This window comes from Eleutherodactylus coqui, chromosome 1, assembly GCF_035609145.1.
Source record: "Eleutherodactylus coqui strain aEleCoq1 chromosome 1, aEleCoq1.hap1, whole genome shotgun sequence".
In the NCBI taxonomy this organism is placed as follows: domain Eukaryota; kingdom Metazoa; phylum Chordata; class Amphibia; order Anura; family Eleutherodactylidae; genus Eleutherodactylus; species Eleutherodactylus coqui.
In genome coordinates, this window is record NC_089837.1 from 16,908,388 (window position 1) to 16,931,330 (window position 22,943).

General features: G+C 57.1%; 3 protein-coding genes across 10 annotated transcripts in view; 2 read left to right on the top strand and 1 right to left on the bottom strand.

Annotated features, from left to right (window-relative positions):
• DTNB (dystrobrevin beta) overlaps positions 1 to 2,022 on the bottom strand; it is a 139,942-nt gene extending 137,920 nt beyond the window's left edge. For 7 of the 8 annotated variants that reach the window (XM_066594403.1, XM_066594407.1, XM_066594406.1 and 4 more), the window contains exon 1: positions 1,925 to 2,022. The gene's annotated coding sequence lies outside the window, so the exon portion shown is untranslated. The remainder of the gene's footprint in view (positions 1 to 1,924) is intronic. The other variant, XM_066594402.1, reaches the window with a different exon arrangement.
• Positions 2,023 to 2,883: 861 nt separating this feature from the next.
• Positions 2,884 to 18,660, top strand: LOC136578274 (fap1 adhesin-like). Its single transcript, XM_066578606.1, has 18 exons — positions 2,884 to 2,926; positions 3,468 to 4,142; positions 4,937 to 5,611; positions 5,897 to 6,181; positions 6,257 to 6,631; positions 6,946 to 7,520; positions 7,590 to 8,000; positions 8,427 to 9,420; positions 9,763 to 10,047; positions 10,123 to 10,497; positions 10,842 to 11,756; positions 11,832 to 12,256; positions 13,135 to 13,575; positions 14,002 to 14,995; positions 15,338 to 15,642; positions 16,189 to 17,547; positions 17,629 to 18,267; positions 18,379 to 18,660. Exons 1-18 carry the CDS (start codon positions 2,884 to 2,886, stop codon positions 18,658 to 18,660), a joined length of 10,053 nt encoding a protein of 3,350 aa, XP_066434703.1.
• A 2,125-nt stretch (positions 18,661 to 20,785) lies between these two features.
• LOC136578980 (variable charge X-linked protein 3B-like) lies at positions 20,786 to 21,529 on the top strand. Its single transcript, XM_066579628.1, has one exon. The coding sequence runs from the start codon at positions 20,786 to 20,788 to the stop codon at positions 21,527 to 21,529; it is 744 nt and encodes a 247-aa protein (XP_066435725.1).
• Positions 21,530 to 22,943: the final 1,414 nt, after the last annotated feature.

The window sequence follows — 22,943 nt, forward strand, 5'->3', positions numbered from 1 at the left end:
TACAGTATATACTGGTTGGTACATGTAGTGTTATGTACAGGGGGCACATATATACAGTATATACTGGGGGTACATATAGTGTTATGTACAGGACAGATACTGTATATACTGGAGGTACATATAGTGTTATATGCAGGACACATACTGTATATACTGGAGGTACATATAGTGTTATATACAGGAGAACACACATACTGTATATACTGGGGGTACATACAGTGTTATATACAGGACACATACTGTATATACTGGAGGTACATATAGTGTTATATGCAGGACACATACTGTATATACTGGAGGTACATATAGTGTTATATACAGGAGAAGGTACATATGGTGTTATATACAGGACACACTGTATATACTGGAGGTACATATAATGTTATATACAGGAGAACACATATACTGTATATACTGGGGATACATATAGTGTTATATAGAGGAGCACACACATATACACTGGTTACACAGGTGACATATGGACAGCAGCTCTATACAGTACATATAGTGTTATATACAGGAGTACACATATACTGTATATACTGGAGGTACATGTAGTGTTATGTACAGGGGGCACATATATACAGTATATACTGGGGGTACATATAGTGTTATATACAGGACACATACTGTATATACTGGAGGTACATATAGTGTTATATACAGGAGAAGGTACATATAGTGTTATATACAGGACATATGTACTGTATATACTGGAGGTACATATAGTGTTATGTACAGGGGGCACATATATACAGTATATACTGGGGGTACATATAGTGTTATATACAGGACACATACTGTATATACTGGAGGTACATATAATGTTATATACAGGAGAACACATATACTGTATATACTGGGGGTACATATAGTGTTATATAGAGGAGCACACACATATACACTGGTTACACAGGTGACATATGGACAGCAGCTCTATACAGTACATATAGTGTTATATACAGGAGTACACATATACAGTATATACCGGTTGGTACATGTAGTGTTATATACAGGAGTACACATATACAGTATATACTGGTTGGTACATGTAGTGTTATATACAGGAGTACACATATACAGTATATACTGGTTGGTACATGTAGTGTTATATATATATACTGGTTACACAGGTGACATATGGACAGCAGCTGTATAGAGTAGATATAGTGTTATATACAGGAGTATACATATACAGTATATACCGGTTGGTACATATAGTGTTATATACAGGAGTACACACATATACGGTATATACTGGTTGGTAAATGTAGTGTTATATATATATACTGGTTACACAGGTGACATATGGACAGCAGCCCTATACAGTACATATAGTGTTATATACAGGAGTATACAGTATATACTGGTTGGTAAATGTAGTGTTATATATATATACTGGTTACACAGGTGACATATGGACAGCAGCCCTATAGAGTAGATATAGTGTTATATACAGGAGTACACATATACAGTATATACTGGTTGGTACATGTAGTGATATATATATATATACTGGTTACACAGGTGACATATGGACAGCAGCTCTATACAGTACATATAGTGTTATATACAGGAGTACACATATCTACCGGTTGGTACATGTAGTGTTATATACAGTATATACCGGTTGGTACATGTAGTGTTATATACAGGAGTATACAGTATATACTGGTTGGTACATGTAGGGTTATATACATATATACTGGTTGCACAGGTGACATATGGGCAGCAGCCCTATACAGTACATCTAGTTTACGTATGGACCAAACCACTAGTTCGCTGCGGGGGGTATACATCATGATGTGGGGGAGTGTGTACACACATAACGGGATGTACCACTATGCAGGAAGGACAGGGGTTACGGAAGGACGTGGTGCCGGTACACAGCCGTACACACATGCACTCCCTGGGCGGCTCTCACCTCTCTCCGGTCTCCGCTCCCGTTGCCGGTGGCGCGCTCACAACCGTTCGGCACCGGCCGGGGGCGCGCTCCCTCTTCCTGGCAGCCCCGGAGGCGCGTGCCTGCTGCGCGTTCTCCTAAACCCCGCCCCTACGTCTTGCGTGCAGCCGGGCCGCCGCCATCTTTATTACGGGCAGACTATGCCAGACTGTGGCGTCCTCTGTGTTTGTTACTCCGCACCGCCACCTGGTGTGTGATAGCAGTAATACTACATGGAGGAGGGAGGTATGGCCACCATATGGAGAGCTCTTCTATAGGATACTTGTGGGCTATGCTGCAGACCCACCCCTGCTTACTGATATGTATGCACTGTGAACAGAGATTGGCGGTCGCAGTGTCACCTTGCTGATGGTTTCCCGCAGGTGTCTGTTTCCATAGACTTGCAGCCAGATCCCGCTCTACAACCTTCTAGTAGATCTTGTGGTTCCATTCCTGAGCAGATACAAGACCTCTGCTTGCTGTCAGCGAGGAGAACACGATCTCCACGGCCGATGCTAATAGGGCTCCATAGTCAGGCCCTCCTTCAGCCCTGGGGCCACGCTGCAGGGTGGTGACCTGTGACAATGACACATCCGCTCCCCATTAGTTCTGTCCCCTTCTATGGGAGGCGATTATTACCTCCTGTTATATCGCTGCTTGTCGTCGCGTCACATCAGTAATTACACCCCGCTGACTGAAGTATGGACACACATAGAAGGGGGTCAAATAGGATGCTGTTCCCATTACCCCTCTGCCCCGCTCTCCACTAGATCCCCATAGGTGAGTGGAGGGGCTGCAGATAGTGATGGGTGATGACGGGTGTGTCGGGCGCACGGATACGACGTTCTGGTTCGCCCCCTCAATGGGATTCAGGTCCGGACTTTGGATTGGCTAGTAATGTCTGCAGATGTTCTGCTCCTCTGCACTGCGTGCCATATGGCATGGTGGTCGGCCATGTTGGTGGAGACACGGAGCTGTACCGGGGTATTACCACAGAGGAGGTGATGCCACATTGTCCGGGATGTCTCTGTGCCCGTTGGTGGTGAGGGTGGCCTTCACTATAACCAATGGGCCTAGTTCCTCCCAGCAGAACCAGCCACACTATAACCCGTTACCGAGGACCACGCCATAACAGAACCCGTCACCGAGAGCCGCGCCATAACAAAACCCGTCACCGAGGGCCACACCATAACAGAACTCGTCACCGAGGACCACGCCATAACAGAACCCGTCACCGAGGGCCACACCATAACAGAACCCGTCACCGAGGACCACGCCATAACAGAACCCGTCACCGAGAGCCGCGCCATAACAGAACCCGTCACCGAGGGCCACACCATAACAGAACCCGTCACCGAGGACCACGCCATAACAGAACCCGTCACCGAGGGTCGCGCCATAACAGAACCCGTCACCGAGAGCCGCGCCATAACAGAACCCGTCACCGAGGGCCACACCATAACAGAACCCATCACCGAGGGCCACACCATAACAGAACCCGTCACCGAGGACCACGCCATAACAGAACCCGTCACCGAGGACCACACCATAACAGAACCCGTCACCGAGGACCACGCCATAACAGAACCCGTCACCAAGAGCCACGCCATAACACAACCCGTCACCGAGAGCCGCGCCATAACAGAACCCGTCACCGAGGGCCACACCATAACAGAACCCGTCACCAAGGACCACGCCATAACAGAACCCGTCACCGAGAGCAACGCCATAACAGAACCCGTCAAGGAGAGCCGCGCCATAACAGAACCTGTCACCGAGGACCACGCCATAACAGAACCCATCACCGAGAGCAACGCCATAACAGAACCCGTCACCGAGGACCACGCCATAACAGAACCCGTCACCGAGAGCCACGCCATTACAGAACCCGTCACCGAGGACCACACTATAACAGAACCCGTTACCGAGAGCCGCGCCATAACAGAACCCGTCACCGAGGGCCACACTATAACAGAACCCGTCACCGAGGACCACGTCATAATAGAACCCGTCACCGAGAGCCACACCATAACAGAAGCCGTCACCGAGGACCACGCCATAATAGAACCCGTCACCGAGAACCACACCATAACAGAACCCGTCACCGAGAGCCGCGCCATAACAGAACCCGTCACCGAGGGCCACACTATAACAGAATCCGTCACCGAGAGCCACGCCATAACAGAACCCGTCACTGAGGGTCGCACCATAACAGAACCCGTCACCGAGGGCCACACCATAACAGAACCCGTCACCGAGAGCCGCGCCATAACAGAATCTGTCACCGAGGGCCACATCATAACAGAACCCGTCACCAAGAGCCGCGCCATAACAGAACCCGTCACCGAGGGCCGCACCATAACAGAACCCGTCACCGAGGGCCGCACCATAACAGAACCCGTCACCGAGGGCCACACTATAACAGAACCCGTCACCGAGGACCACGTCATAATAGAACCCGTCACCGAGAGCCACACCATAACAGAAGCCGTCACCGAGGACCACGCCATAATAGAACCCGTCACCGAGAACCACACCATAACAGAACCCGTCACCGAGAGCCGCGCCATAACAGAACCCGTCACCGAGGGCCACACTATAACAGAATCCGTCACCGAGAGCCACGCCATAACAGAACCCGTCACTGAGGGTCGCACCATAACAGAACCCGTCACCGAGGGCCACACCATAACAGAACCCGTCACCGAGAGCCGCGCCATAACAGAATCTGTCACCGAGGGCCACATCATAACAGAACCCGTCACCAAGAGCCGCGCCATAACAGAACCCGTCACCGAGGGCCGCACCATAACAGAACCCGTCACAGAGGGCCGCACCATAACAGAACCCGTCACCGAGGGCCGCTCCATAACAGAACCCTTCACCGACGGCCGCGCCATAACAGAACCCGTCACCGAGGGCCGCGCCATAACAGAACCCGTCACGAGGGCCGCGCCATAACAGAACCCGTCACCGAGGGCCTCACCATAACAGAACCCGTCACCGAGGGTCGCACCATAACAGAACCCGTCACCGAGGGTGGCACCATAACAGAACCAGTCACCGAGGGCCGCTCCATAACAGAACCCTTCACCGAGGGCCGCGCCATAACAGAACCCGTCACCGAGGGCCGCGCCATAACAGAACCCGTCCCCGAGGGTCGCGCCATAACAGAACCCATCACCGAGGGCCGCGCCATAACAGAACCCGTCACCGAGGGCCGCGCCATAACAGAACCCGTCACCGAGGGCCGCGCCATAACAGAACCCGTCACCGAGGGCCACGCCGTGACAGAACCCATGACCGAGGGCCACACCATAACAGAACCCGTCACCGAGGGCCGCGCCATAACAGAACCCGTTACCGAGGGCCACGCCGTGACAGAACCCATGACCGAGGGCCACACCATAAAAGACCCCATCACTGAGGGCCGCGCCATAACAGAAGCTGTCACCGAGGGCCGCGCCATAACAAAACCCGTCACCGAGGGCCACGCCGAAACAGAACCCATGACCGAGGGCCACACCATAACAGAACCCGTCACCGACGACCACGCCATAACAGAACCCGTCACCGAGAGCCGCGCCATAACAAAACCCGTCACCGAGGGCCACACCATAACAGAACTCGTCACCGAGGACCACGCCATAACAGAACCCGTCACCGAGGGCCACACCATAACAGAACCCGTCACCGAGGACCACGCCATAACAGAACCCGTCACCGAGAGCCGCGCCATAACAGAACCCGTCACCGAGGGCCACACCATAACAGAACCCGTCACCGAGGACCACGCCATAACAGAACCCGTCACCGAGGGTCGCGCCATAACAGAACCCGTCACCGAGAGCCGCGCCATAACAGAACCCGTCACCGAGGGCCACACCATAACAGAACCCATCACCGAGGGCCACACCATAACAGAACCCGTCACCGAGGACCACGCCATAACAGAACCCGTCACCGAGGACCACACCATAACAGAACCCGTCACCGAGGACCACGCCATAACAGAACCCGTCACCAAGAGCCACGCCATAACACAACCCGTCACCGAGAGCCGCGCCATAACAGAACCCGTCACCGAGGGCCACACCATAAGAGAACCCGTCACCAAGGACCACGCCATAACAGAACCCGTCACCGAGAGCAACGCCATAACAGAACCCGTCAAGGAGAGCCGCGCCATAACAGAACCTGTCACCGAGGACCACGCCATAACAGAACCCGTCACCGAGAGCAACGCCATAACAGAACCCGTCAAGGAGAGCCGCGCCATAACAGAACCCGTCACCGAGGGCCACACCATAACAGAACCCGTCACCGAGGACCACGCCATAACAGAACCCGTCACCGAGAGCCACGCCATTACAGAACCCGTCACCGAGGACCACACTATAACAGAACCCGTTACCGAGAGCCGCGCCATAACAGAACCCGTCACCGAGGGCCACACTATAACAGAACCCGTCACCGAGGACCACGTCATAATAGAACCCGTCACCGAGAGCCACACCATAACAGAAGCCGTCACCGAGGACCACGCCATAATAGAACCCGTCACCGAGAACCACACCATAACAGAACCCGTCACCGAGAGCCGCGCCATAACAGAACCCGTCACCGAGGGCCACACTATAACAGAATCCGTCACCGAGAGCCACGCCATAACAGAACCCGTCACTGAGGGTCGCACCATAACAGAACCCGTCACCGAGGGCCACACCATAACAGAACCCGTCACCGAGAGCCGCGCCATAACAGAATCTGTCACCGAGGGCCACATCATAACAGAACCCGTCACCAAGAGCCGCGCCATAACAGAACCCGTCACCGAGGGCCGCACCATAACAGAACCCGTCACCGAGGGCCGCACCATAACAGAACCCGTCACCGAGGGCCGCTCCATAACAGAACCCTTCACCGACGGCCGCGCCATAACAGAACCCGTCACCGAGGGCCGCGCCATAACAGAACCCGTCACGAGGGCCGCGCCATAACAGAACCCGTCACCGAGGGCCTCACCATAACAGAGCCCGTCACCGAGGGTCGCACCATAACAGAACCCGTCACCGAGGGTGGCACCATAACAGAACCAGTCACCGAGGGCCGCTCCATAACAGAACCCTTCACCGAGGGCCGCGCCATAACAGAACCCGTCACCGAGGGCCGCGCCATAACAGAACCCGTCCCCGAGGGTCGCGCCATAACAGAACCCATCACCGAGGGCCGCGCCATAACAGAACCCGTCACCGAGGGCCGCGCCATAACAGAACCCGTCACCGAGGGCCGCGCCATAACAGAACCCGTCACCGAGGGCCACGCCGTGACAGAACCCATGACCGAGGGCCACACCATAACAGAACCCGTCACCGAGGGCCGCGCCATAACAGAACCCGTTACCGAGGGCCACGCCATGACAGAACCCATGACCGAGGGCCACACCATAATAGACCCCATCACTGAGGGCCGCGCCATAACAGAAGCTGTCACCGAGGGCCGCGCCATAACAAAACCCGTCACCGAGGGCCACGCCGAAACAGAACCCATGACCGAGGGCCGCACCATAACAGAACCCGTCACTGAGGGCCACACCATAACAGAACCCGTCACCTAGGGCCACACCATAACACAACCCGTCACCAAGGGTCACACCATAACAGAACCCGTCACCAAGGGTCACACCATAACAGAACCCTTCACCGAGTGTCACACCATAACAGAACCCGTCACCGAGGGCCACACCATAGCAGAACCCATCACTGAGGGCCACACCATAACACAACCCGTCACCGAGGGCTACACCATAACTGAACCCGTCACCAAGGGTCACACCATAACAGAACCCTTCACCGAGGGCCACACCATAACAGAACCCGTCACCGAGGGCCACACCATAACAGAACCCGTCACCGAGGGCCGCACCATAACAGAACTCGTCACCGAGGGCCACACCATAACAGAAGCCGTCACCGAGAGCAACGTCATAACAGAACCCGTCACCGAGGGCCGCGCCATAACAGAACCCGTCACCGAGGGCCGCACCATAACAGAACCCGTCACCGAGGGCCGCGCCATAACAGAACCCGTCACCGAGGGCCGCTCCATAACAGAACCCGTCACCAAGGGCCACGCCATAACAGAACCCATCACCGAGGGCTGCGCCATAACAGAACCCGTCACTGAGGGTCGCGCCATAACAGAACCCGTCACCGAGGGCCGCGCCATAACAGAACCCGTGACCGAGGGCCGCGCCTTAACAGAACCCGTCACTGAGGTCCACGCCGTGACAGAACCCATGACCGAGGGCCACACCATAACAGACCCTCCTGAGGGCCGCGCCATAACAGAAGCCGTCACCGAGGGCCGCGCCATAACAGAACCCGTCACCGAGGGCCACGCCGTAACAGAACCCATGACCGAGGTCCACACCATAACAGAACCCGTCACTGAGGGCCACACCATAACAGAACCCGTCACCTAGGGCCACACCATAACACAACCCGTCACCAAGGGTCACACCATAACAGAACCCGTCACCAAGGGACACACCATAACAGAACCCTTCACCGAGTGTCACACCATAACAGAACCCGTCACCGAGGGCTACACCATAACGGAACCCGTCACTGAGGGCCACACCATAACACAACCCGCCCCAGAGGGCTACACCATAACTGAACCCGTCACCAAGGGTCACACCATAACAGAACCCTTCACCGAGGGCCACACCATAACAGAACCCGTCACCGAGGACCACACCATAACAAAACCCGTCACCGAGGGCCACACCATAACAGAACCCTTCACCGTGGGCCACACCATAACAGAACCCGTCACCGAGGGCCGCTCCATAACAGAACCCGTCACCGAGGGCCGCGCCATAACAGAACCCGTCACCGAGGGCCGCGCCATAACAGAACCCGTCACTGAGGCCCACGCCGTGACAGAACCCATGACCGAGGGCCACACCATAACAGACCTCGTCACTGAGGGCCGCGCCATAACAGAAGCCGTCACCGAGGGCCGCACCATAACAGAAGCCGTCACCGAGGGCCACGCCGCAACAGAACCCATGACCGAGGTCCACACCATAACAGAACCCGTCACTGAGGTCCACACCATAACAGAACCCGTCACTGAGGGCCACACCCTAACAGAACCCGTCACCAAGGGTCACACCATAACAGAACCCGTCACCAAGGGTCACACCATAACAGAACCCTTCACCGAGTGTCACACCATAACAGAACCCGTCACCGAGGGCCACACCATAAGAGAACCCGTCACTGAGGGCCACACCATTACACAACCCGTCACTGAGGGCTACACCATAACTGAACCCGTCACCAAGGGTCACACCATAACAGAACCCTTCACCGAGGGCCACACCATAACAGAGCCCGTCACCGAGGGCCACACCATAACAGAACCCGTCACCGAGGGCCGCACCATAACAGAACCCGTCACCGAGGGCCGTGCCATAACAGGACCCGTCACCGAGGGCCGCTCCATAAAAGAACCCGTCACCGAGGGCCACACCATAACAGAACCCGTCACCGAGGACCACGCCATAACAGAACCCGTCACCGAGAGCCGCGCCATAACAGAACCCGTCACCGAGGGCCACACCATAACAGAACCCGTCACCGAGGACCACGCCATAACAGAACCCGTCACCGAGGGTCGCGCCATAACAGAACCCGTCACCGAGAGCCGCGCCATAACAGAACCCGTCACCGAGGGCCACACCATAACAGAACCCATCACCGAGGGCCACACCATAACAGAACCCGTCACCGAGGACCACGCCATAACAGAACCCGTCACCGAGGACCACACCATAACAGAACCCGTCACCGAGGACCACGCCATAACAGAACCCGTCACCAAGAGCCACGCCATAACACAACCCGTCACCGAGAGCCGCGCCATAACAGAACCCGTCACCGAGGGCCACACCATAACAGAACCCGTCACCAAGGACCACGCCATAACAGAACCCGTCACCGAGAGCAACGCCATAACAGAACCCGTCAAGGAGAGCCGCGCCATAACAGAACCTGTCACCGAGGACCACGCCATAACAGAACCCGTCACCGAGAGCAACGCCATAACAGAACCCGTCAAGGAGAGCCGCGCCATAACAGAACCCGTCACCGAGGGCCACACCATAACAGAACCCGTCACCGAGGACCACGCCATAACAGAACCCGTCACCGAGAGCCACGCCATTACAGAACCCGTCACCGAGGACCACACTATAACAGAACCCGTTACCGAGAGCCGCGCCATAACAGAACCCGTCACCGAGGGCCACACTATAACAGAACCCGTCACCGAGGACCACGTCATAATAGAACCCGTCACCGAGAGCCACACCATAACAGAAGCCGTCACCGAGGACCACGCCATAATAGAACCCGTCACCGAGAACCACACCATAACAGAACCCGTCACCGAGAGCCGCGCCATAACAGAACCCGTCACCGAGGGCCACACTATAACAGTATCCGTCACCGAGAGCCACGCCATAACAGAACCCGTCACTGAGGGTCGCACCATAACAGAACCCGTCACCGAGGGCCACACCATAACAGAACCCGTCACCGAGAGCCGCGCCATAACAGAATCTGTCACCGAGGGCCACATCATAACAGAACCCGTCACCAAGAGCCGCGCCATAACAGAACCCGTCACCGAGGGCCGCACCATAACAGAACCCGTCACCGAGGGCCGCACCATAACAGAACCCGTCACCGAGGGCCGCTCCATAACAGAACCCTTCACCGACGGCCGCGCCATAACAGAACCCGTCACCGAGGGCCGCGCCATAACAGAACCCGTCACGAGGGCCGCGCCATAACAGAACCCGTCACCGAGGGCCTCACCATAACAGAACCCGTCACCGAGGGTCGCACCATAACAGAACCCGTCACCGAGGGTGGCACCATAACAGAACCAGTCACCGAGGGCCGCTCCATAACAGAACCCTTCACCGAGGGCCGCGCCATAACAGAACCCGTCACCGAGGGCCGCGCCATAACAGAACCCGTCCCCGAGGGACGCGCCATAACAGAACCCATCACCGAGGGCCGCGCCATAACAGAACCCGTCACCGAGGGCCGCGCCATAACAGAACCCGTCACCGAGGGCCACGCCGTGACAGAACCCATGACCGAGGGCCACACCATAACAGAACCCGTCACCGAGGGCCGCGCCATAACAGAACCCGTTACCGAGGGCCACGCCGTGACAGAACCCATGACCGAGGGCCACACCATAATAGACCCCATCACTGAGGGCCGCGCCATAACAGAAGCTGTCACCGAGGGCCGCGCCATAACAAAACCCGTCACCGAGGGCCACGCCGAAACAGAACCCATGACCGAGGGCCACACCATAACAGAACCCGTCACCGAGGACCACGCCATAACAGAACCCGTCACCGAGAGCCGCGCCATAACAAAACCCGTCACCGAGGGCCACACCATAACAGAACCCGTCACCGAGGACCACGCCATAACAGAACCCGTCACCGAGGACCACACCATAACAGAACCCGTCACCGAGGACCACGCCATAACAGAACCCGTCACCAAGAGCCACGCCATAACACAACCCGTCACCGAGAGCCGCGCCATAACAGAACCCGTCACCGAGGGCCACACCATAAAAGAACCCGTCACCAAGGACCACGCCATAACAGAACCCGTCACCGAGAGCAACGCCATAACAGAACCCGTCAAGGAGAGCCGCGCCATAACAGAACCTGTCACCGAGGACCACGCCATAACAGAACCCGTCACCGAGAGCAACGCCATAACAGAACCCGTCAAGGAGAGCCGCGCCATAACAGAACCCGTCACCGAGGGCCACACCATAACAGAACCCGTCACCGAGGACCACGCCATAACAGAACCCGTCACCGAGAGCCACGCCATTACAGAACCCGTCACCGAGGACCACACTATAACAGAACCCGTTACCGAGAGCCGCGCCATAACAGAACCCGTCACCGAGGGCCACACTATAACAGAACCCGTCACCGAGGACCACGTCATAATAGAACCCGTCACCGAGAGCCACACCATAACAGAAGCCGTCACCGAGGACCACGCCATAATAGAACCCGTCACCGAGAACCACACCATAACAGAACCCGTCACCGAGAGCCGCGCCATAACAGAACCCGTCACCGAGGGCGACACTATAACAGAATCCGTCACCGAGAGCCACGCCATAACAGAACCCGTCACTGAGGGTCGCACCATAACAGAACCCGTCACCGAGGGCCACACCATAACAGAACCCGTCACCGAGAGCCGCGCCATAACAGAATCTGTCACCGAGGGCCACATCATAACAGAACCCGTCACCAAGAGCCGCGCCATAACAGAACCCGTCACCGAGGGCCGCACCATAACAGAACCCGTCACCGAGGGCCGCACCATAACAGAACCCGTCACCGAGGGCCGCTCCATAACAGAACCCTTCACCGACGGCCGCGCCATAACAGAACCCGTCACGAGGGCCGCGCCATAACAGAACCCGTCACCGAGGGCCTCACCATAACAGAACCCGTCACCGAGGGTCGCACCATAACAGAACCCGTCACCGAGGGTGGCACCATAACAGAACCAGTCACCGAGGGCCGCTCCATAACAGAACCCTTCACCGAGGGCCGCGCCATAACAGAACCCGTCACCGAGGGCCGCGCCATAACGGAACCCGTCCCCGAGGGTCGCGCCATAACAGAACCCATCACCGAGGGCCGCGCCATAACAGAACCCGTCACCGAGGGCCGCGCCATAACAGAACCCGTCACCGAGGGCCGCGCCATAACAGAACCCGTCACCGAGGGCCGCGCCATAACAGAACCCGTCACCGAGGGCCACGCCGTGACAGAACCCATGACCGAGGGCCACACCATAACAGAACCCGTCACCGAGGGCCGCGCCATAACAGAACCCGTTACCGAGGGCCACGCCGTGACAGAACCCATGACCGAGGGCCACACCATAATAGACCCCATCACTGAGGGCCGCGCCATAACAGAAGCTGTCACCGAGGGCCGCGCCATAACAAAACCCGTCACCGAGGGCCACGCCGAAACAGAACCCATGACCGAGGGCCACACCATAACAGAACCCGTCACTGAGGGCCACACCATAACAGAACCCGTCACCTAGGGCCACACCATAACACAACCCGTCACCAAGGGTCACACCATAACAGAACCCGTCACCAAGGGTCACACCATAACAGAACCCTTCACCGAGTGTCACACCATAACAGAACCCGTCACCGAGGGCCACACCATAGCAGAACCCATCACTGAGGGCCACACCATAACACAACCCGTCACCGAGGGCTACACCATAACTGAACCCGTCACCAAGGGTCACACCATAACAGAACCCTTCACCGAGGGCCACACCATAACAGAACCCGTCACCGAGGGCCACACCATAACAGAACCCGTCACCGAGGGCCGCACCATAACAGAACTCGTCACCGAGGGCCACACCATAACAGAAGCCGTCACCGAGAGCAACGTCATAACAGAACCCGTCACCGAGGGCCGCGCCATAACAGAACCCGTCACCGAGGGCCGCACCATAACAGAACCCGTCACCGAGGGCCGCGCCATAACAGAACCCGTCACCGAGGGCCGCTCCATAACAGAACCCGTCACCAAGGGCCACGCCATAACAGAACCCATCACCGAGGGCTGCGCCATAACAGAACCCGTCACTGAGGGTCGCGCCATAACAGAACCCGTCACCGAGGGCCGCGCCATAACAGAACCCGTGACCGAGGGCCGCGCCTTAACAGAACCCGTCACTGAGGTCCACGCCGTGACAGAACCCATGACCGAGGGCCACACCATAACAGACCCTCCTGAGGGCCGCGCCATAACAGAAGCCGTCACCGAGGGCCGCGCCATAACAGAACCCGTCACCGAGGGCCACGCCGTAACAGAACCCATGACCGAGGTCCACACCATAACAGAACCCGTCACTGAGGGCCACACCATAACAGAACCCGTCACCTAGGGCCACACCATAACACAACCCGTCACCAAGGGTCACACCATAACAGAACCCGTCACCAAGGGACACACCATAACAGAACCCTTCACCGAGTGTCACACCATAACAGAACCCGTCACCGAGGGCTACACCATAACGGAACCCGTCACTGAGGGCCACACCATAACACAACCCGCCCCAGAGGGCTACACCATAACTGAACCCGTCACCAAGGGTCACACCATAACAGAACCCTTCACCGAGGGCCACACCATAACAGAACCCGTCACCGAGGACCACACCATAACAAAACCCGTCACCGAGGGCCACACCATAACAGAACCCTTCACCGTGGGCCACACCATAACAGAACCCGTCACCGAGGGCCGCTCCATAACAGAACCCGTCACCGAGGGCCGCGCCATAACAGAACCCGTCACCGAGGGCCGCGCCATAACAGAACCCGTCACTGAGGCCCACGCCGTGACAGAACCCATGACCGAGGGCCACACCATAACAGACCTCGTCACTGAGGGCCGCGCCATAACAGAAGCCGTCACCGAGGGCCGCACCATAACAGAAGCCGTCACCGAGGGCCACGCCGTAACAGAACCCATGACCGAGGTCCACACCATAACAGAACCCGTCACTGAGGTCCACACCATAACAGAACCCGTCACTGAGGGCCACACCCTAACAGAACCCGTCACCAAGGGTCACACCATAACAGAACCCGTCACCAAGGGTCACACCATAACAGAACCCTTCACCGAGTGTCACACCATAACAGAACCCGTCACCGAGGGCCACACCATAAGAGAACCCGTCACTGAGGGCCACACCATTACACAACCCGTCACTGAGGGCTACACCATAACTGAACCCGTCACCAAGGGTCACACCATAACAGAACCCTTCACCGAGGGCCACACCATAACAGAGCCCGTCACCGAGGGCCACACCATAACAGAACCCGTCACCGAGGGCCGCACCATAACAGAACCCGTCACCGAGGGCCGTGCCATAACAGGACCCGTCACCGAAGGCCGCTCCATAACAGAACCCGTCACCGAGGGCCACACCATAACAGAACCCGTCACCGAGGACCACGCCATAACAGAACCCGTCACCGAGAGCCGCGCCATAACAGAACCCGTCACCGAGGGCCACACCATAACAGAACCCGTCACCGAGGACCACGCCATAACAGAACCCGTCACCGAGGGTCGCGCCATAACAGAACCCGTCACCGAGAGCCGCGCCATAACAGAACCCGTCACCGAGGGCCACACCATAACAGAACCCATCACCGAGGGCCACACCATAACAGAACCCGTCACCGAGGACCACGCCATAACAGAACCCGTCACCGAGGACCACACCATAACAGAACCCGTCACCGAGGACCACGCCATAACAGAACCCGTCACCAAGAGCCACGCCATAACACAACCCGTCACCGAGAGCCGCGCCATAACAGAACCCGTCACCGAGGGCCACACCATAACAGAACCCGTCACCAAGGACCACGCCATAACAGAACCCGTCACCGAGAGCAACGCCATAACAGAACCCGTCAAGGAGAGCCGCGCCATAACAGAACCTGTCACCGAGGACCACGCCATAACAGAACCCGTCACCGAGAGCAACGCCATAACAGAACCCGTCAAGGAGAGCCGCGCCATAACAGAACCCGTCACCGAGGGCCACGCCATAACAGAACCCGTCACCGAGGGCCGCGCCATAACAGAACCCGTCACCGAGGGCCGCACCATAACAGAACCCGTCACCGAGGGCCGCGCCATAACAGAACCCGTCACCGAGGGCCGCTCCATAACAGAACCCGTCACCAAGGGCCACGCCATAACAGAACCCATCACCGAGGGCTGCGCCATAACAGAACCCGTCACTGAGGGTCGCGCCATAACAGAACCCGTCACCGAGGGCCGCGCCATAACAGAACCCGTCACCGAGGGCCGCGCCATAACAGAACCCGTCACTGAGGTCCACGCCGTGACAGAACCCATGACCGAGGGCCACACCATAACAGACCCTCCTGAGGGCCGCGCCATAACAGAAGCCGTCACCGAGGGCCGCGCCATAACAGAACCCGTCACCGAGGGCCACGCCGTAACAGAACCCATGACCGAGGTCCACACCATAACAGAACCCGTCACTGAGGGCCACACCATAACAGAACCCGTCACCTAGGGCCACACCATAACACAACCCGTCACCAAGGGTCACACCATAACAGAACCCGTCACCAAGGGTCACACCATAACAGAACCCTTCACCGAGTGTCACACCATAACAGAACCCGTCACCGAGGGCTACACCATAACGGAACCCGTCACTGAGGGCCACACCATAACACAACCCGCCCCAGAGGGCTACACCATAACTGAACCCGTCACCAAGGGTCACACCATAACAGAACCCTTCACCGAGGGCCACACCATAACAGAACCCGTCACCGAGGACCACACCATAACAAAACCCGTCACCGAGGGCCACACCATAACAGAACCCTTCACCGTGTGCCACACCATAACAGAACCCGTCACCGAGGGCCGCTCCATAACAGAACCCGTCACCGAGGGCCGCGCCATAACAGAACCCGTCACCGAGGGCCGCGCCATAACAGAACCCGTCACTGAGGGTCGCGCCATAACAGAACCCGTCACCGAGGGCCGCGCCATAACAGAACCCGTCACCGAGGGCCGCGCCATAACAGAACCCGTCACCGAGGGCCGCGCCATAACAGAACCCGTCACTGAGGCCCACGCCGTGACAGAACCCATGACCGAGGGCCACACCATAACAGACCTCGTCACTGAGGGCCGCGCCATAACAGAAGCCGTCACCGAGGGCCGCACCATAACAGAAGCCGTCACCGAGGGCCACGCCGTAACAGAACCCATGACCGAGGTCCACACCATAACAGAACCCGTCACTGAGGTCCACACCATAACAGGACCCGTCACTGAGGGCCACACCCTAACAGAACCCGTCACCAAGGGTCACACCATAACAGAACCCGTCACCAAGGGTCACACCATAACAGAACCCTTCACCGAGTGTCACACCATAACAGAACCCGTCACCGAGGGCCACACCATAAGAGAACCCGTCACTGAGGGCCACACCATTACACAACCCGTCACTGAGGGCTACACCATAACTGAACCCGTCACCAAGGGTCACACCATAACAGAACCCTTCACCGAGGGCCACACCATAACAGAGCCCGTCACCGAGGGCCACACCATAACAGAACCCGTCACCGAGGGCCGCACCATAACAGAACCCGTCACCGAGGGCCGTGCCATAACAGGACCCGTCACCGAGGGCCGCTCCATAACAGAACCCGTCACCGAGGGCCGCGCCATAACAGAACCCGTCACCGAGGGCCGCGCCATAACAGAACCCGTCACTGAGGTCCACGCCGTGACAGAACCCATGACCGAGGGCCACACCATAACAGACCCCGTCACTGAGGGCCGCGCCATAACAGAAGCCATCACCGAGGGCCGCGCCATAACAGAACCCGTCACAGAGGGCCACGCCGTAACAGAACCCATGACCGAGGTCCACACCATAACAGAACCCGTCACTGAGGGCCACACCATAACAGAACCCGTCACCTAGGGCCACACCATAACACAACCCGTCACCAAGGGTCACACCATAACAAAACCCGTCACCAAGGGTCACACCATAACAGAACCCTTCACCGAGTGTCACACCATAACAGAACCCGTCACCGAGGGCCACACCATAACGGAACCCGTCACTGAGGGCCACACCATAACACAACCCGTCACCGAGGGCTACACCGTAACTGAACCCGTCACCAAGGGTCACACCGTAACAGAACCCTTCACCGAGGGCCACACCATAACAGAACCCGTCACCGAGGACCACACCATAACAGAACCCGTCACCGAGGGCCACACCATAACAGAACCCTTCACCGTGGGCCACAGCATAACAGAACCCGTCACCGAGGGCCGCTCCATAACAGAACCCGTCACCGAGGGCCGCGCCATAACAGAACCCGTCACCGAGGGCCGCGCCATAACAGAACCCGTCACTGAGGGTCGCACCATAACAGAACCCGTCACCGAGGGCCGCGCCATAACAGAACCCGTCACTGAGGTCCACGCCGTGACAGAACCCATGACCGAGGGCCACACCATAACAGACCTCGTCACTGAGGGCCGCGCCATAACAGAACCCGTCACCGAGGGCCGCACCATAACAGAAGCCGTCACCGAGGGCCACGCCGTAACAGAACCCATGACCGAGGTCCACACCATAACAGAACCCGTCACTGAGGGCCACACCATAACAGAACCCGTCACTGAGGGCCACACCATAACAGAACCCGTCACCTAGGGCCACACCATAACACAACCCATCACCAAGGGTCACACCATAACAGAACCCTTCACCGAGTGTCACACCATAACCGAACCCGTCACCGAGGGCCACACCATAACAGAACCCGTCACTGAGGGCCACACCATAACACAAGCCGTCACCGAGGGCTACACCATAACTGAACCCGTCACCAAGGGTCACACCATAACAGAACCCTTCACCGAGGGCCACACCATAACAGAACCCGTCACCGAGGGCCACACGATAACAGAACCCGTCACCGAGGCCGCACCATAACAGAACTCGTCACCGAGGGCCACACCATCACAGAAGCCGTCACCGAGAGCAACGCCATAACAGAACCCGTCACCGAGGGCCGCGCCATAACAGAACCCGTCACCGAGGGCCGCACCATAACAGAACCCGTCACCGAGGGCCGAGCCATAACAGAACCCGTCACTGAGGGCCGCTCCATAACAGAACCCGTCACCGAGGGCCGCTCCATAACAGAACCCGTCACCGTGGGCCGCGCCATAACAGAACCCGTCACCGAGGGCCGCGCCATAACAGAACCCGTCACCGAGGGTCGCGCCATAACAGAACCCGTCACCGAGGGCCGCGCCATAACAGAACCCGTCACCGAGGGCCACGCCGTAACAGAACCCATGACCGAGGTCCACACCATAACAGAACCCGTCACCTAGGGCCACACCATAACAGAACCCGTCACCAAGGGTCACACCATAACAGAACCCTTCACCGAGTGTCACACCATGACAGAACCCGTCACCGAGGGCCAAACCATAACAGAACCTGTCCCTGAGGGCCACACCATAACACAACCCATCACCGAGGGCTACACCATAACAGAATCCGTCACCGTGGGCCACACCATAAGAGAACCCGTCACCGTGGGCCACACCATAAGAGAACCCGTCACCGAGGGCCACACCATAACAGAACCCGTCACCGTGGGCCACACCATAAGAGAACCCGTCACCGAGGGCCACACCATAACAGAACCCGTCACCGTGGGCCACACCATAAGAGAACCCGTCACCGAGGGCCACACCATAACAGAACCCGTCACAGAGGACCACACCGTAACAGAACCCTTCACCGAGGGCCACACCATAACAGAACCCGTCACCGAGGACCACACCATAACAGAACCCTTCACCGAGGGCCACACCATAACAGAACCCTTCACCGTGGGCCACACCATAACAGAACCCGTCACCATTGGCCACACCATAAGAGAACCCGTCACCGTGGGCCACACCATAAGAGAACCCGTCACCGAGGGCCACACCATAACAGAACCCGTCACCGAGGGCCGCGCCATAACAGAACCCGTCACTGAGGGTCGCACCATAACAGAACCCGTCACCGAGGGCCGCGCCATAACAGAACCCGTCACTGAGGTCCACGCCGTGACAGAACCCATGACCGAGGGCCACACCATAACAGACCTCGTCACTGAGGGCCGCGCCATAACAGAACCCGTCACCGAGGGCCGCACCATAACAGAAGCCGTCACCGAGGGCCACGCCGTAACAGAACCCATGACCGAGGTCCACACCATAACAGAACCCGTCACTGAGGGCCACACCATAACAGAACCCGTCACTGAGGGCCACACCATAACAGAACCCGTCACCTAGGGCCACACCATAACACAACCCATCACCAAGGGTCACACCATAACAGAACCCTTCACCGAGTGTCACACCATAACCGAACCCGTCACCGAGGGCCACACCATAACAGAACCCGTCACTGAGGGCCACACCATAACACAAGCCGTCACCGAGGGCTACACCATAACTGAACCCGTCACCAAGGGTCACACCATAACAGAACCCTTCACCGAGGGCCACACCATAACAGAACCCGTCACCGAGGGCCACACGATAACAGAACCCGTCACCGAGGCCGCACCATAACAGAACTCGTCACCGAGGGCCACACCATCACAGAAGCCGTCACCGAGAGCAACGCCATAACAGAACCCGTCACCGAGGGCCGCGCCATAACAGAACCCGTCACCGAGGGCCGCACCATAACAGAACCCGTCACCGAGGGCCGAGCCATAACAGAACCCGTCACTGAGGGCCGCTCCATAACAGAACCCGTCACCGAGGGCCGCTCCATAACAGAACCCGTCACCGTGGGCCGCGCCATAACAGAACCCGTCACCGAGGGCCGCGCCATAACAGAACCCGTCACCGAGGGTCGCGCCATAACAGAACCCGTCACCGAGGGCCGCGCCATAACAGAACCCGTCACCGAGGGCCACGCCGTAACAGAACCCATGACCGAGGTCCACACCATAACAGAACCCGTCACCTAGGGCCACACCATAACAGAACCCGTCACCAAGGGTCACACCATAACAGAACCCTTCACCGAGTGTCACACCATGACAGAACCCGTCACCGAGGGCCAAACCATAACAGAACCTGTCCCTGAGGGCCATACCATAACACAACCCATCACCGAGGGCTACACCATAACAGAATCCGTCACCGTGGGCCACACCATAAGAGAACCCGTCACCGTGGGCCACACCATAAGAGAACCCGTCACCGAGGGCCACACCATAACAGAACCCGTCACCGTGGGCCACACCATAAGAGAACCCGTCACCGAGGGCCACACCATAACAGAACCCGTCACAGAGGACCACACCATAACAGAACCCGTCACTGAGGGCCACACCATAACACAACGCGTCACCGAGGTCTACACCATAACTGAACCCGTCACCAAGGGTCACACCGTAACAGAACCCTTCACCGAGGGCCACACCATAACAGAACCCGTCACCGAGGACCACACCATAACAGAACCCTTCACCGAGGGCCACACCATAACAGAACCCTTCACCGTGGGCCACACCATAACAGAACCCGTCACCATTGGCCACACCATAAGAGAACCCGTCACCGTGGGCCACACCATAAGAGAACCCGTCACCGAGGGCCACACCATAACAGAACCCGTCACAGAGGACCACACCATAACAGAACCCGTAACCCAGGACCACACCATAACAGAACCCATCACCGAGGGCCACACCATAACAGAACCCATCACCGAGGGCCACCATCATTACTGCAGCCTTCTAAGCCCTAACTGTAGTTACCAGCTGGTCTGGGGGTAAGTGCTCCTTAGAGGGACGCCGATTGCCCTTAACCCCTTAGTGACGGAGCCACATTTTGGGAATGGACCATGCGTCACTGTAACATGGCATAAGTCCATTAAGGTTTCCCACCTCCCAGGGATTCACACATTGGTTTTCCCCACATGTTGTACTCTCAGATATGTGCCGCCATGCTGTAAAATGTTTGCCTTGAGCGGCCAAAATGACAGAGGACCCCCACAAATGACCGCACTTTGATATCTCGGCCCCCTAACGCGTTCCTCTAGGGGTGTACGGCGTATTTTGACCCCACAGTTTTTTAATTCATCTGAGCAAAGCCAAAGGAAGAAATCATGATTTTCATTTTTTTGGAAATTGTGTTACTTTAAAACCGGTTGTTTTTGTACAATGTACATAGGAATTAAGACTTGCGCCCCAAAATGGATCCCCCTGTTTGTCCCGCGTTCAGAGACATACCCGCTGTGGCCCTAATCTGCTTACAGGACCCATGACTCGGCCTATAATGGAGGGAACACCCGTTGGATTTCAGGGCACATCGGAATATATTCCAGGCCCCACTGCTCACTGGTGCGGAAAAACAACTGACTCCCTAAAAGTAATCCCCCCCCCCCCACTTTAACTGGGTATCCCCCCTCCTCCCAGGCTTTTTGGGGGGTATTTCTTGACCTCAGCGGCGGGGATGGGGTATAAAGTGGCGCTCTGTGAGGCTTCGTAATCTCGCTGAGGTGCGGTGGTCTCACAGAGAAGACGCTCAACAAGCTGCTCCTGGAACTGCATGAAGGCGAGCGTTCCCGGGGCTTCTCGTAAATTACGTATTACAGGTAGCGGTCTGAATAACGCCGGGCTCACACGGCCGGATGTGGGATCCACTTGTGGAGGCCCGCAGTGATCCCAGCTGTGAGCCCGGCTGTGACCCTGCGTACGGACACGTAATGTACTGCGCATAACTGCCTACTCACACAGGCGGTCACGCGCAGTACGCCTTTTTTTGTTTGTGTTTCCCGCACAGTCGCTTAGCGATGACACGGGTACCCGCAGCCCGTATATAATGTAGATGCGTATGGGCAGCGGGTATATCCGCGACCATGGAACTACGTTCTGTTTTCTGCGAGTAATTCTGACCCGTTAATGTGAGTAGAATCGTGTAATCCAACGCATTTGATAGATCTGCGTATTACCGCGTATTACAGCGTTTACAGCCGCACTACACCGTACAGGTGAACCACACCGGCATCCCCAGTCCCCCAGCGTTCACAGTCACACTACACCCTACAGGTGAACCACACCGACATCCCCAGTCCCCCAGCGTTCACAGTCACACTACACCCTACAGGTGAACCACACCGACATCCCCAGTCCCCCAGCGTTCACAGCCGCACTACACCCTACAGGTGAACCACACCGACATCCCTGA